Raw genomic sequence first — 17,591 nt, forward strand, 5'->3', positions numbered from 1 at the left:
TTCAGACAGTTTTAGAGGGTTGTTTAAAGAAAAACTAAGTAACTAGGAGACTTTAATATTTATTAAAAACAAACGTGTAAACTTTAGTGATTGTAATGCACATAATCTAAGCATGACATGTCATAAATATTTACATAATATATCATGTAAACTTCAATGATATGTCATATAACACTAATTGACATGATTTCAAACCTCCAATTACATGACTTTATGTTTATATCGCATATATGAAGTTTACATGATGTGTAACACTGCGGAACACGTTTTCGTCTCCAGCATCAAAATACCTCTATTTACTCAATTAAAGGTTGCTGAATCCATTGCCGTTTGCAGAAATATCATAGCACGTCTAGTTTTTGAGATATTGGTTGTTCAAAATGCAAAAATTGACTATTTCAGCCAACTTGCATGCAAGTTTGCCAGCTTGTAAGGCAATTAATTTGCTTAATTTGCCACAGAATTCAAACTTCATGTGTATAACAATACATATCATCAAAGTTTATAATATTTTTGAAGCGGAAAAGTTATTTTTTTATGGTTTAGAAAAGTATTGTATTTTGCCATATAAGAGAAACGAAGAATTTTGTATAGAGACTGCAAACATATTGAAAAAGATCGGTTTAATTTAAATTTAATCGTGAAATTTCAACCAAAATATATCTAAAACGAAAGTTTAAGTCCTCTTTTGCATGCTTGGTGGATAAGATCACAAAAAAGTTTGATAAAATATACTTTAAATTTTAGGTAAACATCAATAAAACCAATATCACAGCGTAACAAAAATGACACTTTTGCGTGTCTCAAGGATCAAATGATGTGTCTCTAGTAGATTTGGGGTTGCTGAATCTGGTGCCATTCTCAGAAATATTCCAGCACGTCACAATTTTTAGCTACAGGTCGCCAAAGCTGTATAAAACACTGGTTTTATTAATGTTTACATGAAATTTAAAGTACAATTTATCATACTTTTTTGTAATCTAATCCACCAAACATGCAAAATAGAACTTGAACTTTCATTTCAGACATAATTTGATTGAAATTGCGCGATTAAATTTCGATTAAACCGATTTTTTCAACATGCTTGCAGTCTCCATATAAAATTTTTCGTTTCTTCTATATGGCAAAATACAACAATTCTCTAAACCATCAAAAAATAACTTTTCCGTATCGAAAGTAATACAAACTTTGATGATAAGTATTGTTATACACATAAAGTTTGAATTCTGTGGCAAATTAAGCCAATATATTACCTTACAAGTTGGCAAACTTGCATGCAAGTTGGCTGAAATAGTCATTTTTTGCATTTTCAACAGTCAATATCTTAAAAACTAGACGTGCTATGATATTTCTGAAAACGGCAATGGATTCAGCAACCCTTAATTAAGTGAATAGAGGTGTTTTGATGCTGGAGACAAAAACGTGTTCCGCAGTGTATTTTATACAACTTTGGCGACCTGTAGCTAAAAATTGTGACGTGCTGGGAAATTTCTGAGAACGGCATCAGATTCAGCAACCCCGAATCTACTAGAGACATATGATTTGATCCTTGAGACACGCTGTCAACAAAAATGTCATTTTTGTTGCGCTGTGTAATCTTTAATATTTTAACAGAGTAACACTGCAGTACACTTCTTCGTCTCAAGCATCAAAATACCTCTATTTACATATTTAAAGTTGCTGAATCCATAGTCTTTTTTTTCGAAAATATCATATTCATAATGCTTTTAATAGTCAAAAGTTATTTCTGATAATTTGGAAAAGAATGTATTTTGCCATATAAGAGAATTTTTATGGAGACTGTAAGCATGTTGAAAAAGTCGATTTAATCTAAATTTGATCGTGCAATTCAATCAAACTTGTATACTAAATGGAAATTGAAGTCCTATATTGCATGCTAGGTGGAAAAGATCACAAAATAGTTTGATAAATCATACTTTAAACTTCATGTAACTTTGGCGCCCTGTAGCTTAAAATTGTGACGCACTGGAACATTTTTGAGAACGGCATCAGATTTAGCAATCCTAAATCTATTAGCGACACAAAATTTTATTCTCGAGACACACAAACATCATTTACAAGCAATCTTTTCTAATACGAAAAAAACTCTCATTTTTAAGCACTTTAGAAAATATCGGTAAATGAGCCAATTAAATTTACTGTCGTTGCAGTAAGTTGTTTGGCACTGACAAAATTATAGAAACAGACTTGAAAACTAATCAATTTTATCAGATATTACGGTACGCTGCCAAACAGGAATACTACTTCGAAAAGAGTGCAATATTCCTGAAAAAAATGGACGAGTTAAAAAGCGCGAACTGCACTGAAGCTTCTTATGCGGGCACGCTTTTCGGAGGTGTGTTACGATACTAGATTTGGAAGTCTCTGATGTTGCCTGCGACGGAGTTGATATCGCTAGATATCATCATTAACGTTATCAGTAACGGTTTTCAATTTTTGGGCTTTGAAGATATGGCTTGTAATTGGGCCTAATTGAGGCAACGGTTTTGCACGGTATGGACGTATATTCCTGTTGGATGGATAGATCTTCTGCTTCGCCTAGAAGGATATCAATCAATGGAATTAACGTGTTTTTGGTAGCTAGACATGCCTTCAGCAATGCGACTTCGGGCTCAGATCCATTCGGTTAGTACTTTGCTGCCCGCGGATAAGATGCTCGCAAGCAAGAAAAACATATTTACGGGTATCATAGCTTTAACATTGGTGGTTCTGTACATACAATTTGAGACGATGCAGAATGAAATAGTTAACCGAATAACGGATCACCGTAAAACGATTTTGCGATCGGATGCACTTAGTGAACTGACTACTGTAACGAGCGATTCGTTACTGATAAATCTGAGGACAAAAACGTACCGACCGTGGGTGACAAGTGCTAACAAACCGGGATTGTTTCGGATGCCTGACATGCAAAGTTATGAAAGTGAGCTGAAACCAGAGAAAAACATATTTTTTGTAATGTCTACGGTGATCGAAGACGATATAGCGAAGCTAACACCTCGACAATCGTGTGCAATAGAGTCTGCTGCCAGAGCTAACTCCGATTGGAGTGTATTCGTCCTTTTCACATCCGCTAGAATGTTTAGCTACCAGAATAGCACCAACATGGTGCCATTGCTGTTCTATTCAAACATACACTTCAGGCGCTTGAATATGGAAACCTACGCGATTGGAACTCCGTTGGAGAAGTTCTTCCGAGATAACTCCCTACGAAATTCCCTTTTTATAGTGGAACACACTTCCGACGTTCTGAGGCTGCTCACGTTGTACAAATACGGCGGTACTTATCTGGACTCTGATGTGGTTGTAATGGATTCTTTGAACGAGCTACCGCACAACTATCTCGGATCAGAAGGCGATGGTTACATTGCTAACGGCATCATTAACCTGCAAGTTACTGGATATGGTCATACTGTGGCAGAAGCTTTTTTGAAGTTGGTACTCCGGAAGGAAACGATCGTTGGGTTACCATAGATAACGTGTGAATTCTCTCTTTTTTCGCAGTGAAATCGCCGAGAATTTCAACGGTTCGGTATGGGCAGCAAACGGTCCTGCAATGGTAACACGAGTTATGCGAAAATTCTGCAACGTTACCAACGTTTGGGATATGACGCGAGAAAGGTGTGGCGGAAAAATGAGTATCCTTCCGCCAGATACGTTCTTTCAAGTGACGTACCCGCGTCATACGTGGTACTTTGAGGAGGCACATGCATCAGAAGTGATGGAAAAAGTAGCCGGCCACATTCTGACTCATTTGTGGAACAAATTGACCGGGGGCATAGTGTTAAGGAAGGATAGCCCAGTCGCATACATTATACTAGCGAATGTCTACTGCCCAAATGTAATAAATAATTGCAAGGAATATTTTTAGATGTTCGCAAAAGTGAAACATGATTCGGATAAGACAACTTTTTCGATGACACGAATCAATCAATGTTGGCCTCACTAAATTATCACATTATTAACATCGCTGTTTTCACGCAAGCTTTCCGTTACCTTCGTTGGTTGGTCATAAAAGTGAGCACGCAATCAAATAAAATCATCTTTTTTCACATCCACTCGCACCAAATTTTACTCATGATGCGTACAAAACGTTGGATTGCCAAGGTCTCGTTAGGTGAGTACTCAAGTGCTAATATTTATCTTTGAAACATTCTAAAATATCTTAATCATGAACTTTGTTATCCCACCACGCGGAAGTTAGTCGAACCCATTGATGACAATGTCATCACTTTACTTCTCATCGTCACTTGGTAACAATCCGTGCAGAATAGCGGCTAAAAATAATTAGCTCAAACAAGCAGAGAAATGTTCCGATTATTATGGACGGCTAAGCGTCATCGAACCGGCGACGACGACACCACGCGATGATTCGCGTTTGTCTGGTCCGCCTGCGTGATGAATGTTTGGTATTTTCCGTTTTTACTAATGTGCCTAGAAGAAAAAAAACTGAAGAAAAACGCGGCATAACCGAACGCCCGCCGCACAAAGAGATATTTGGCAAATCTAAATGACGAAAAAGAATTTTTAAATTCGTTTTGATGTTTAAATAATGTCCTACACATGACACACAAACAGATGTGGATAATGTCTTAAGCTCAGTTTAAAATCAGAAAAAAAATCAGAACAAAAATTGTTCATCCTTTTTAGGATTTGTCATTAGAATTAGCTTGATAAAAGTGCGTAAACACGAGTGATCAATATCAATCATTGTTGTGTTTATCGTAACTGCCATTTGCCTTAAGCTTCCTATTCTTAACAGTCCAAAATTGCTCGGCTTTTGTTTCCTTTTTGGTTGTCTGCAGACTTGGTATGACCGGTGGCCAGGCTTGATAAAACTCCTCAACATCATCAGAGTTCGGTGAAATACTCTAGACCAACGTGCTGTTTTTGCCTCTTTGCGAGGGAAGCGAAAAAATGCTTAGCAGAGAGGCAACAAAAAATGAGCGAGGAAGATGTAGCACAATGCACAACAGAGTAAAATTCCATCAAAAATGGGCGCTCCTCGAATTGCTCGAGGATCTGTATTGAAAATGTTGAGTTCAGTTTTTTCTCCTCGGAAAAACGGCAAAATCGCCTCATCTTTACATCGCAGAGGAGTTTCTGTCAAGCCTGCCGGAGCTTTGAAGATCCGTTGCATGGTACTGGGTGCAGCACCGAACTTTTTGACCAAATCGCGATTAGAGATATTTGGATTTGATTTATGGTGCTGATAACTTGAATCCGCAGCTTACAGTGCACAGTACTGCCCGACGCTTGCTTTGTGGCTTGCGATCCGTCTTAATATTTTCGTTTTTCATATTTTCTAGTACACGCCAAACAGTATTTCTTGGAAAACCAAACACTTCCACAATTTGTATTTCTGACAGAGATGGGTTTATCAATTTTTTGCGCACAATTTATACGATATTTTTGTTTCTTCTTTCATGTTAAACTTCCCCGAAGTACGTGAGAACTAAGCTGCGAACAAAATTCACTAACGTTATTTTTGTTACAGAGCTTGAGCTTGATTGGCTGTCCATAGTTGCTACTCCACGTTCGCCAACTCAGCTGCACTTAAACAAGGGAACAACCAGATGACCGCTTGGGACTAACAGACACCCTCATTGTATAAGTGCTGGTGATCTTCTATTTTTAGGCGATAATGGCGCCTGCCACGTCAGAATGCAGACCAATGAAAGGAAGGGGGGAGGAATTGATTATGCATTGAACTGGCCCCCATAGTAGACCGTATATGCCACGCGTATATGTTGATAAAATATCTGCAAAGTATCGGCTGCAAACGAATGTTCAGTGACTGCCGAACGCTACTACGGTGAGCGCAATCCTGACGAATCGTAAACGATTGAGATAAACCGAAAAAAAACAAAAGATTTACGGAGCGGAGAGAGCACCAATCCGCTCTTAAATGGGAGACACGAAAGAACGATTTTGCGTTCACTGAATCATTTTGCCGGGTGTATTCCCAGTCAGTGAACGCTCATCAGCTCTCAAATACGAAAGCCACTCGTGCGGAATCGGAATGTAAAGAATCATTCGCTACAGCAATCGGATGCCTTCGGCACACGGAGTCGATAGCGAATCATTCTGTTGCCGTTTTTGTCTAACTTGTCGCTCGGCGAACAAGAAGAAAGCGTATTGGAAATTGAAACATTCAGCTTGGTTGTTGAAGCGAGCGAGAGAAACGCAATAATAGAGTGAATGTTTCCCATGCTTGGTGTAGGGCTGGTATAATTTTTATGGCAGAGAGGCTTGCTGTTTGGTTAGCAGACTGCCTATGTATCAGGCGTAAGGCAAGGCGTGCTATATTGATGAAACAATGAAAGCGTAGGAAAACGGTTATTTTTGTCCGTCTCGGGTTCTAGTAAAAGCTATGAACTGTTATAGATCAAATGTGACACATTAAGAATGGAAAACAGAAGTAAGTGAAATAATACAACTACAAAGTACGAGGAAAGGGACGGATCTGGGATTGCACCCTCTGCTTATGAAACAGAAGCGGTAGCCATTGGACCACCAACCCCGTCTTCTGACGTTACTTTTGTTATAGAGCACACATAGACGGTTCAGCTTCTAAATTCTACCACTAGAGTCGTTGTAAGAACCAAACATGTTTGCTCCGATTCTAAATGGGCTACACCTTATTTGGAATTTATTCAATATTATTAAAATGTCTTAAAAACCAAGAGGGACCAAGCATAGACCACACATGTACAAAAAGAGACCAAACAGGAATGAAATATGTCTTCCATAAGCCCCTGACATTGACTACGGAATACACAAATTTTGAAAGTCTGAAAATAAAATAAAAATGGTCATTGTGTTTATGGACAACCCCAAGAAGAGACTCATCAGGAATCAAGAAAACAACAAGAAATTCAAAAGGAACCAGTAGCCAAGAGCTTTCATAAGGATTTCTCCGAGAATTTGACCCACCCATTTCACGAAGGGCATAATATTTTTTTTGACGTTGGATAACGTCTTACGGCAACATACTGGGGTACAATTTCGAAAAACGAAAATCGCTCGCGTCAAGAAAAGTGGTTAGATTTTGACTATTAATAACATACTAACGCCCGGATAGATTTTCAAGATTCTTGCACCAATCGATTGTAAATATTTCTACGAATCGGCTCCAATAATGAAAACTATTGATTCTCATAAATAAAATATTGATAAATGGGTAAATATCGAAGCATGTCTTATTTTCCATAGAAAAGCACATTTTCTTGCTCTTATAAGGTTTTGACGAATTGAAGTTTACGTGCACCGTAATTGCGGGTGAAATTGATCATTTTTCATGGTTTTCTTGTCTGTTTTCAATAATGTTGAAAATGCCAAACAACTGAATGCAGGAAAACAAGTACGACGGTAACATAATATTATCGATAAAGATTCATAAGTATGCGTACGACAATGATTAGTAACACTTGTGAAAAAAAGTCAACTTCATATCAAAAACACGTAGGAATTTCATACGAATTTCTAATTGAATGAAGACAGCACCTAATGAGACTCATAAGAAAAACTTGTCAACTTCCAACGATCATTGCGATCATAAGAATCTTTGAATTTAAGAAAAGAGAGATATTCATAAAATCTCTAATGACAACGACAAGAATTTCTTGTGATTATCGGACGTTTTGTGTTTCATAAGAATCTTGTGAAAGTGGGAAACCTAGTCAAGAAAGCAATTCATAAGCGTTCTCTTATGAAACTCGTACGTATTTTTTGTGTTAACCAAACCAAACAAATAATAACACAAAATGTCTATAATAGGTCACAATTAACATGCAACAAATAGTGTGAAAATTCATTGGACTTTTAGCAGTAGAAATCTTTCATAGGTTCGTGACGGTCTCTAGCCAGTTATCCATCGTGAATTTGGCGGTCATATCTGGGATACAACCTCTTACTTTTTAATTCTTTGTGACATTACAAGTACTAATTATACGAGTTCCTTCAGGATTCTATCAGAAATTGATTTATATTTTGGTCCCAAGTTTGTTTCAGATATTATTACGGATATTTTGTCAGAAGCTGATCTAGAGTTTCCTAGTTTTCTAAAGAATATCTCTCAAAATTTCGAAGAATATTTCTTCAGGAATTCAACCTGTTATTTTGCTAACAATAACTCGACAAATTTATCCTTCAAGTATTTGTTCAGACATTTTTTAAGAAAACCCTAAGTCCTCTAGGAATTTATCGAGTGATTCTTCAATCGATTTTCCAAGGATTTCTTTCCCAGAGCTTGTTCGGGGCATCTAGAAGAAATTAGCTAGTTATTTCTCCACAGGATGTCCTAGAACATGCTCTAAGATGGTCGTTCAGGATTTCTATCGAATTTATATAAGATTTCAACAAGGATTTTTTAAGGATACCCTTAGAAACTACTCCGATAATTTCCGATAAGATATCTTCAGGAATCTCTCCAAAAATTTGTTGATAAGTTTCCCAAAGAAAGTTCTCATCTCCAAAAGAACTCATGGACTCTTAGGAAGTCTTAGAGGACGTTTGAAATAAATTACCATAGAAAACTGTTCCGTCGAATCCCTGGATAACATCCTGTAGGTTTTATTATATTGGAGAAATTCTTTGAAAAACATCGGACGGTATCGAAATAACAAATGTTTGGGAATCATTAGAGAAATTATTAGAATAACTGTTGAAAGTGTTAACCTGAAATGAAATTAAGTAGTTTCATGTGGTTTTACTTCAGAAAATTTCCAAGAAATATTAGTAATATTTGATGGAGTAATTCCTAGATCATGGAGATTATTTCTATTACTTTTTGTGTCGTAAAACGAAATATAATCCGGGGCGAATATACTGGTTCTATGGCGAATACCGATACACCTTCCCTATATTTGATCTTTCTCTACTATTAAATATCGTAATAGGTTTATCTTTCGTGAGAATAATCGCTTCTTACAGTTCAGATCTTATTATAAGTTTCGGGAAGAGCTGATAGCGACTGAGTGCCTTTAAAATATGAACTGTATACACCTTATGCTTGAAAAAAAAACGAGGAAAGAAACCCAGAAGAGACCGAACAGAAAATAACTACAGGAATAAAAAAAATACCGAGACAGGCACTACAGAATTCGTTCTCATTTGATTTTCAAGCACGTTCAAAGCAAGCGAAGAACAACTTTCTATCTATATCGGCAATGTTTCGCAAGTTGTAACAAGCTTGATAAATAACAGCAGCGAACGAGAGCCCCGAAAGAAGAGCGATGATAAAACCCGTTTTTCTTGCCTATTCCGGTCAAATTAGAGCTGTAGCAGAAGAACAGACTCTCATGATGAAATGCGAATCATAATTCTTAATGTTAATTAGCACGGAAAATCAGCTCTTGCATCTGTGAACAGTTGTCATGAGCTCGAGAACAAGTAAGAATACACCGTGAAGATTGCCTGATTCCAAGAACATCCTTGAAAATGTAACGGTGTGTTTCTGACAGTATACGTTTTCCTGAACTCTTATGAGCGTGGAGTTTTCAGAAGAATTTCAGAGATTCTAGCCAGACATTTTTCTATGAATATTTTTATTTACTTGAGAACTACAGTTATTTTTTCCAAGAATTTCATCAGAAACTGATTTAGGTATTTTCCCAAAGTTTCCTTCAAGTATTACTCTGAAGATTTCTGTATGAATGCATTTAATGATTCTTTACAATCTTCCTTTGGAATCACTCTATGAAATAAATTCAAGATACCTTTAAGAATTCAACCAAAATTGTTCAACACATATTAAACATATATTCTTCCTGGAGTTCATCCTTCTATCGGTTTCACTAACGATTCACCTAAGATTTCAGTTGGAACAGTTAGGAACATTTTTGATGTAAAGAATCCGAAAAATGTCTCGCAATACTTTTGACCAGCTAGGTTCTCCAAATATCTCGTAGTGCGCCGCCGCCGATCGCTGCTGCGGGATGAAAAATCAAGAGCACTTACGCGCCTGTTTTTCCACTGCACGCTACAGACCGCTGCTGTGCTGCTCTTCTTATTGTTCGTTGTTTGCGTTGGTGGTGCCTATGAAATGATATTTTTGTGGAAATTCCACAGACACACACGGCAAGAGCCGGTGTCAGATGAATTAATGGTGTTGTTTTTTCGCTACTTTTTTTTTCTTGAATCGAGATTGTCAATTTTAGAATACCTTTGCGATGGATCATCTTTCTGGGAAGGTGATTTTGAACGGAATGGTACCGTCATTGGGAGTGAGACTGGAATTCAAACCATGACTTTTTAATCTTTATTGGTAATTAAATCCACATATCATACAACAAATGATTTAAACTTTTGTGTGAAGCATAGTTTGATTGAAATTTCACGTTTTTATATCGATTAGTTTTAAATATTCAACATGCTTGCAACCTCCATACAAAATTCATTGCTTCTTCAAATAGTCGGATACAATACTTTTCCAAAGTAAACAGCTGATAAACTTGCATGTAAGATATGATATCCATAATGAACTCCAATATAATATCGTATTTGAAACATGCCATTCACGACAATTGCATCAATATGGTATCATCGCGAATTAATGTTGATTCGATTTTCGTCTGATCGAGGGACTTATCAGATAAGAATGTTTATCAGCTTCCTTGTTATATATTCCACAAGTAAGTGGGCATTTTAACGAATCGATATCATATATTTATAATGCCGACATTTATGGTACCTAGATTTCGAAATCTACACTGTAAGCAACGATGTGGCAAACCTACCATATATGGTGACTTTTTCACTGCCGCATCAGCGTAAACCTTTTTAGAAACGAATGAATTGGATATCCATGTGTCCTGCATTTTATTGATCCTACTAATAATTATTTTGGGGTCCCCTTGACGCTTAAAATTTATGATAAAGTGGTCAATTTGTATCTTAACATCTGTGTCAAGCTTATGGGACCGCTCTTTAGTGAACTATTATATTTGATCTCTACTTTTAGAGAATTGAAACGGTCTGGTATCCAACAAATCGAGAGCCGATTCTTCAGGACATTGAGTTCGAGTGGCCGCATCTGGTACATTCTAAACGGTGATCTCAAGATTCTTCAGATTTTTTTCAGATTATTTATGCAAATTGAAAAGATTGCCATTGGAAATAAATAAACATAACTTGCCATGTCTCAAAAAATCGCCCTTTTTCACCGACTTGACCCAGTGACCCACTCAAATAACTCCGGCCACAAGAATATTTCCGAGTTTGTCTGGTCATTTCTATAAAGTAGATATGTGTACCAACCGACAAAACATATTTGAATCCGTTAAGTATTACTTGAGCAGTAAGAATTTTAGTATGTTAGCTTTCATTCAGGTCTATACGTGTTAACAGATGCTTTTACAATTCAGAAGTCTCAAACTACCTCAACTAAGAACAACTTTTTTCGAATCATCGCTATGAATTGAAAAAAAAACTATGAATCATTAAACTTTTTGGAAATTCAACTCAGCGAGCATGCCAAGTCCTATTTGGGATTCCTGTATGAGACATATTTTGATTAAAATTACACGATTCAATATCAATTTAATCGAATTTTTGAACATGCCTGCAGCCTTCATACAAAATTCGTCATTCTTTTACATGTCTAGTTACAATACTTTTCCAAATCATCAGAAATATTTTTTTTAAATAACGAGAGTATTACAAACATCGTTAATTTGAATTGTTCAGCACCCAAAAACTGATTTCTGTAGTGGATAAGGCATGTACATCAGCATACAAGCTGGCGAACTTGCATGCAAGTTGACTGAAATCGATACATAATACATTTTCAACACTCAATATCTTAAATACTATACGTGTAAAACTTTTGAAAATGGAAGTGCATTCAGCGACTTCGAATTAGGCAAATACAGATATTTTAATTTTTGAGATCAACACTTATTGCGGTGTGTAATTGCTATAGCATGTTCTTGTGTAAAACCCTAAATAAACTTTTGAGGAATCCATGGGGAACCTATTTAAACAATATTGGAAATTTCAGGAACAAACTCAAGGATTAAATGCTAGAAAAATCTGTGGGTAAATTCCTGGAGAAGCTTCATGAGAAATCCACGGTCGATTTTTTTGAAGACTTTATGAGAGGACTCCTATTATAATTCTTAGGATGATCTATGGAGTATTCATGGAGAGCCGAGGGAGGAATTTTTGAAGTGTTTTTTAACAAATTGGCTGCAAGAACTACTGAAATAATCGGTGCGGGAAACTCTTAACTCATGTACAGGTCCAGGACCAGGTAGATAATTCTAAATAAATCCATGTAGCAATCTTTGAAATATGTTCTAGAGCTGTAGAAAAGCCGTAGAATAATTGTTAGAAGGGTCTCTGGAGCAAATTCGGGTGATTTCTTGGAGCATAATCTCTGAAGGATTTCCTTAAAAAAACTAGAAATAATAGTCTCGTATGAATCTCTGGAGACTCAAAGTTTGCATCAGGATTAAATTCAAGGAGGCTCTAAAAAGAAACCTGCTACAACCCGGGGTAAATACCTCTAAAACTTTTTTGTTCATGAAGATTCCTAAGAAAATCCAGCCGATCTTTCTTTGAGGGCACATCTAAGATTTTTTGTAGTTTCCTTAAAGCATTATACAAGGTATCATAGTCGATTTTCTCCACAATTTTCATCATAAATGAACACATATGTCCAACGTTCAATCCTGTGATTCCTTCACGGATTTGCATATGCATTTCTCACAGATTTTCAATCAGGATACTTTCAAGAATACTACAAGTATTTTTTCTAAGAATTTCTAAGGAAAATTGTTTCCTATAACACTTTAGCCTTCAGGCTGTCGCGCTGTTGTACAGTTGTGATTTATATGCTATATCATTTTGTAACAAAGATATCTATCGACACCAAACCAAAATGTATTCCTCAAGAATCTTCTTAAGAACAATACTTGACAGTTTTTATTTACAGTATGGCCCTTTTTAATGCAATCAAATCAACAAATGTACATGGAAGTCGCATAATAGTGAACGCACTATATACGGTTCGAGTAAACCACAGTTTGAAATAGGTATATCGCAAAATCCAGATAATTCAGAAACTTGGGGTCTGCAGTAAAGTTGTACTTGATGAAGCGCTATCTGATGGTACCTTAGTCAATTCGGAATTTGACCGCTAGGTGGCACCAGTAGGCATGGAAGTTTTATTTTAGTTTCGCAGATATTTCAGGATCCTGACCATTTAGAAGGATGACGTCTTCGGCAAAGTTGTTCAGTAAGTTAAGAACTATCATTATTCGAGCAAGTTGATTCAACATTTTGCCTAGTCAGCATGGAATTTTTGTTTTGCGGGTACTGCAGGATCTTGACTTTTTAAACAGGCATCTTCGGCAAAGTTGTTCAGAAGCTCAGAGACTATCATTATTTCACCAAATCTCGAACTTCAAGGATTAAACAAAGAAAGCATTTGAGCTACTGAACAATTCTGCCGAAGAGGCCATCTTTCTAAGTGATCAGGCTCCTGAGATATTTGCAAAATAAATCTCGAATAATTTGTGATCTCGCCCTAAAAGCCATTGGTAATCGAGTGTGTAGCTCCTTGTTTCTAAGCAAATGAATGGACTAGGATAAAAACTATCACTGCTCGGAGATAGAGGAGATTCTTCTCTTCGTCATAACATAGGTGAATAACGTGTAATTCCATTCGTTTGTTCGGTAACAACAAGCTACACACTCGGTTACCAATGGCTTTTAGGGCGAGATCTCAAGTTATGCAAGAAATGTTTTATGCTCACTAGCGCCGCCTGATGGCAAACTTTCGTATCAACTAGCTCGAATAATGATAGTCCTTGAGTTACCAAACAACCGAAGAAGTTTCATGCTCACTGACGCCGCCTAGTGGCAAAATTCCGAATTTCTTGGTGAGCAGCTACTGATCAATTTTGCCGAAGACGTCATCTTTCTAAGTGGTCAGATCAAAGTACAACGCGCGACTACTCGTGTTACAAAAATTCGCGCGACAACCGGAAGGTTAAAAGTATTTTTTTAATCTCAGGATTGTCCTCAGTTAATCTGCAGAAGAAAACTCCTACATACAGTTGTGTTCAGAATAATAGTAGTGTACTATAACTTTGTTTCCCTATAAGTAATCAGCATACAATTTTGACAGATTTCATTATTACAAAATTTGACATTTTTTTAAGTACCGGTTGAAAAGTTAAGCACCAGATAAAAACGCTCAAAATAATAAAAGTTCTTGTTTTGTAAATGTTTGTTCAGACACTGCATGAAGATGCACGAAGGAAATTTTTAAAACTCTGAATACAGCAGATAATAAAATTAATAAAACTACAATTTATTTCATAGATTTTACCTAGTGCTCAATTGTCTACATTTCTTTTTGAAAAATTTCAAATTTTATCTTAATAAAATCATAATATTAGCATATTTGTAGTTCTCTGTCAAAATTTCATGCCGATTGCTCATAGGGAAACTAAATAAAAGCATGCCAAAGTCGAGCATTTTGAATGAAAATTGACTTTCACTACTATTATTCTGAACACAACTGTAGATCTTTTGTAGACAATTGTAGGAACTAACGAACCCTTTAAGAATTTTTGTGGGATTTTAAGAAATACTGCATAGTTTGGTAGGAATTTAGTAATGCATAACCTGGTAGAAACTATAGTCATTTTCAAGAATCCATAGAGCAGAAGCACCAGTTTTGGTCATACGCCAGTTCTAGCCATAGTGGATTATATACCGTTTTACATATCCAACCAGCATGAAACCTTTTGTGTTCAGTAGATCACATTCACATGTTTTAGCTACATTCATTTATTAATCCAAATTGATTTTAAACATAAGAAAAATAATTGATTTTCCTTATTACTTCAATTCTCATACACCTATTCAGGCCAGGGTACTCTTAATTTGGCCAGTCTAATAAAAAATCGATGTTATTGGCCAATTTAGGAACTGAAGCTAAATCTCTGGCCGAAATTGGTTCGGGTGGCCTAAATTGACCAACGAGATTTTCATAGAGAACAAATAATTGCAGCACAGTTACAAGAGAACCGATTGGAACAGCCTTTTCTAGTTGTTACATGGATTAATGGAAAAATTTCTAAAAGAAAACTGCATGGTAACAAGTGTAGACAGAGGTAACCCTAGAAAGTGCTCATATAGAACTCAAATAGCATATGTTTGATTTCTTATCTGGTTACAATCTGGCGTGTTGTTCATCTTCTGGCGTTTCGTTTTTGAGCACAATAACTGTGCTTTCTTTGTCAAAGTTGCCATTTTGCGCATTCATATATCGTGTGGCAGGTACGAAGATACTTTATGCTGTGGCAAGTTAAGAAAATTTCATATACACTCCCGTGCAAAAGTTTGGGTTCACCCCCTCAAAAACATACAAAAGTGTTCTGTCCATATCTCCGTGATTACAAGTCCAATTCAAACTCTTTAAGCCGCATTCGAAAGGCAAAGAGTTTTTCTTACTTCGTATGTATTTTTCCAAAAACATTTTTTTTAGTTTTGTGTACTAAATTTTTACTTAAAGTTGTAACAGAATTAGGTCGACCAAAATTTTAAATCAAAGTGTCATTAGAATCGTAATCTTATATTCTTTGATGAGACACCACGAAATTTTGGCGTTAAAATCTGGAAAGTATTCAAAATCAATGAAACAGTCAGTCAATTCATCGTGCAAAAGTTTGGGTTCACCCCTCAGTATGATCTGAGCCACACGCACATCATTTTTGTCAATATCTCTGCCATTTTTCAACCGATTTTAATAGTTTAAAACTTTTTTGAGTGCAAATAATGGCGCGTACATGATTGGTTTGAGATTTTACAGATTTAAGTAAGTTCAGGTGAACCCAAACTTTTGCACGATACACCATACTGAAGGGTGAACCCAAACTTTTGCACGATGACTTGACTGACTGTTTCATTGATTTTGAATACTTTTCAGATTTTTCCGCAAAAAATTCATGAGTGCTCTTCAAAGAATATAAGATTGTGATTCTAAAGACACCTTGTTTTAAAATTTTGGTCGATCCAATGCTGAGGAAATTAGTAATGTTTTTTCAGTGTGTTTTTTGAAAAATGTCACAATTTCAAGTACATATTTAGTTTACAAAGTTCAAACAATGTTTTTGGAAAAATACATACGAAGTAAGAATAACTCTTTGCCTTTGGAATGCGGCTTAAAGAGTTTGAATTGGACGTGTAATCACAGAGATATGGACTGAACACTTTTGCATGTTTTTTAGGAGGTGAACCCAAACTTATGCACGGGAGTGTACGAAAAGAACCTCGTCCGGTGGGCTTCAAACCCACGATTCCGTGTTTACCGCTACGGCCATCTGGGCCCCAATTGTGACAAGTATCAATGACGTTTTAGGTTAAGCGAAAAAACTTGTTGCGATTGACACTAGGCTTTTGACCTCGCAATTTGCATTTCCGTTTAAAACACTGATTCTTTCGGTGCATGGAAATGATTAAATTGTTAGGATGATTTGAAAAAAAAACGAATGAATCCAAATTCTGGATAATATCTTGCATGATTTTCGGAAGGAACTGCTCGAAAAAACATCGACGGAATCTGATAAACAGTTTGTAGTAGTAGTATGGTACCTCAAATAAACTTATGTAGATTCCATGGGATTATTTTTTTGAGAAATGTTGGGAAGAACTGCAGTTGTAATTTGAATGAAATTTTAGAGAAATTCCTAGAAAAAAAAAACTAGAGGAACACAATGATGAAACATTGGGGCTCCGTGGCCGTGCGGTTAGTGTTACCAAGCATTTAGCCGCATCGAGTCAAGGAATGTGGTTTCGATTCCCACTGCAGTCCGAAAAACTTTTCATTAGGAAAGTATTTTGACTGTGCCACTAGGCGTTACATGCTAGTCCGTTGTCTAGTGGGGTGCTTCCTTCAAAGGACATAATCGTCCACTGGAAGCATTAACGTGTCCGTGTATATAAAAAAAAACATAGGGTCGAAATTGAGGAATTCTTTGAAAAATTCCCAGTATATTTTCTCGAGGATTTTTTAAGAAAATCTTTGGAGTTACCGTGGATGAAATGACGAATAAATTATTGTCGGGTTTCTTAGAAAAATATTCCTGTTTTTTTCAAAGACTCTGGAATTAACTTTTACTGGTTTTCTTGGAAGAAATTTTGTAAAAAATTGGAAGATCTCCAAGTGTAAAAACTGGAAAATTCGGTTGAAGGATTTGTGGACAAATATTTGGAGGAAATCCTAGGATAGTGTTTGGATAATTAACAAGCTAGTAACGTTGAAGAGCTTGAGAATTTCTTGGAGCAAATTCTGGAGGAATTTCTCAAGATATCCTTTGAAAAAATCGATGGAAGAATATCTGGGATAATTGAAAGAGGAATTTCTAGAAGAATTTCTGGAGTGATCCCTGTAGGAGTCCCTAAAAGTATTCCAGATGAAATCGCTGAAATTCTTGAATAACCAGTTGAACAGTCTTAGAAGGTGTCTCTGGAGCTTTTTAGAGACTTGCATTATTATAGAGGTCAAGTCTCAAAAAAGCGACCTGCTACCAGTCGTGAAACTGATAAATTGATTT

The 17,591-nt window shown here is 36.4% G+C and overlaps 2 protein-coding genes across 4 annotated transcripts in view; one reads left to right on the top strand and one right to left on the bottom strand.

Moving 5' to 3' along the window:
* The window catches only part of LOC5572804 (tubulin polyglutamylase TTLL4), a 144,747-nt gene that overhangs the window by 47,392 nt on the left and 79,764 nt on the right, over positions 1–17,591 (bottom strand). The window lies entirely within an intron of this gene.
* LOC5572806 (lactosylceramide 4-alpha-galactosyltransferase) lies at positions 2,593–3,915 on the top strand. The gene is made up of 2 exons (XM_001654157.2): positions 2,593–3,455; positions 3,526–3,915. The coding sequence occupies exons 1-2, from the start codon at positions 2,608–2,610 to the stop codon at positions 3,890–3,892; spliced, it is 1,215 nt and encodes a 404-aa protein (XP_001654207.2). The 5' UTR covers positions 2,593–2,607; the 3' UTR covers positions 3,893–3,915.

This window comes from Aedes aegypti, chromosome 2, assembly GCF_002204515.2.
Source record: "Aedes aegypti strain LVP_AGWG chromosome 2, AaegL5.0 Primary Assembly, whole genome shotgun sequence".
NCBI lineage: Eukaryota > Metazoa > Arthropoda > Insecta > Diptera > Culicidae > Aedes > Aedes aegypti.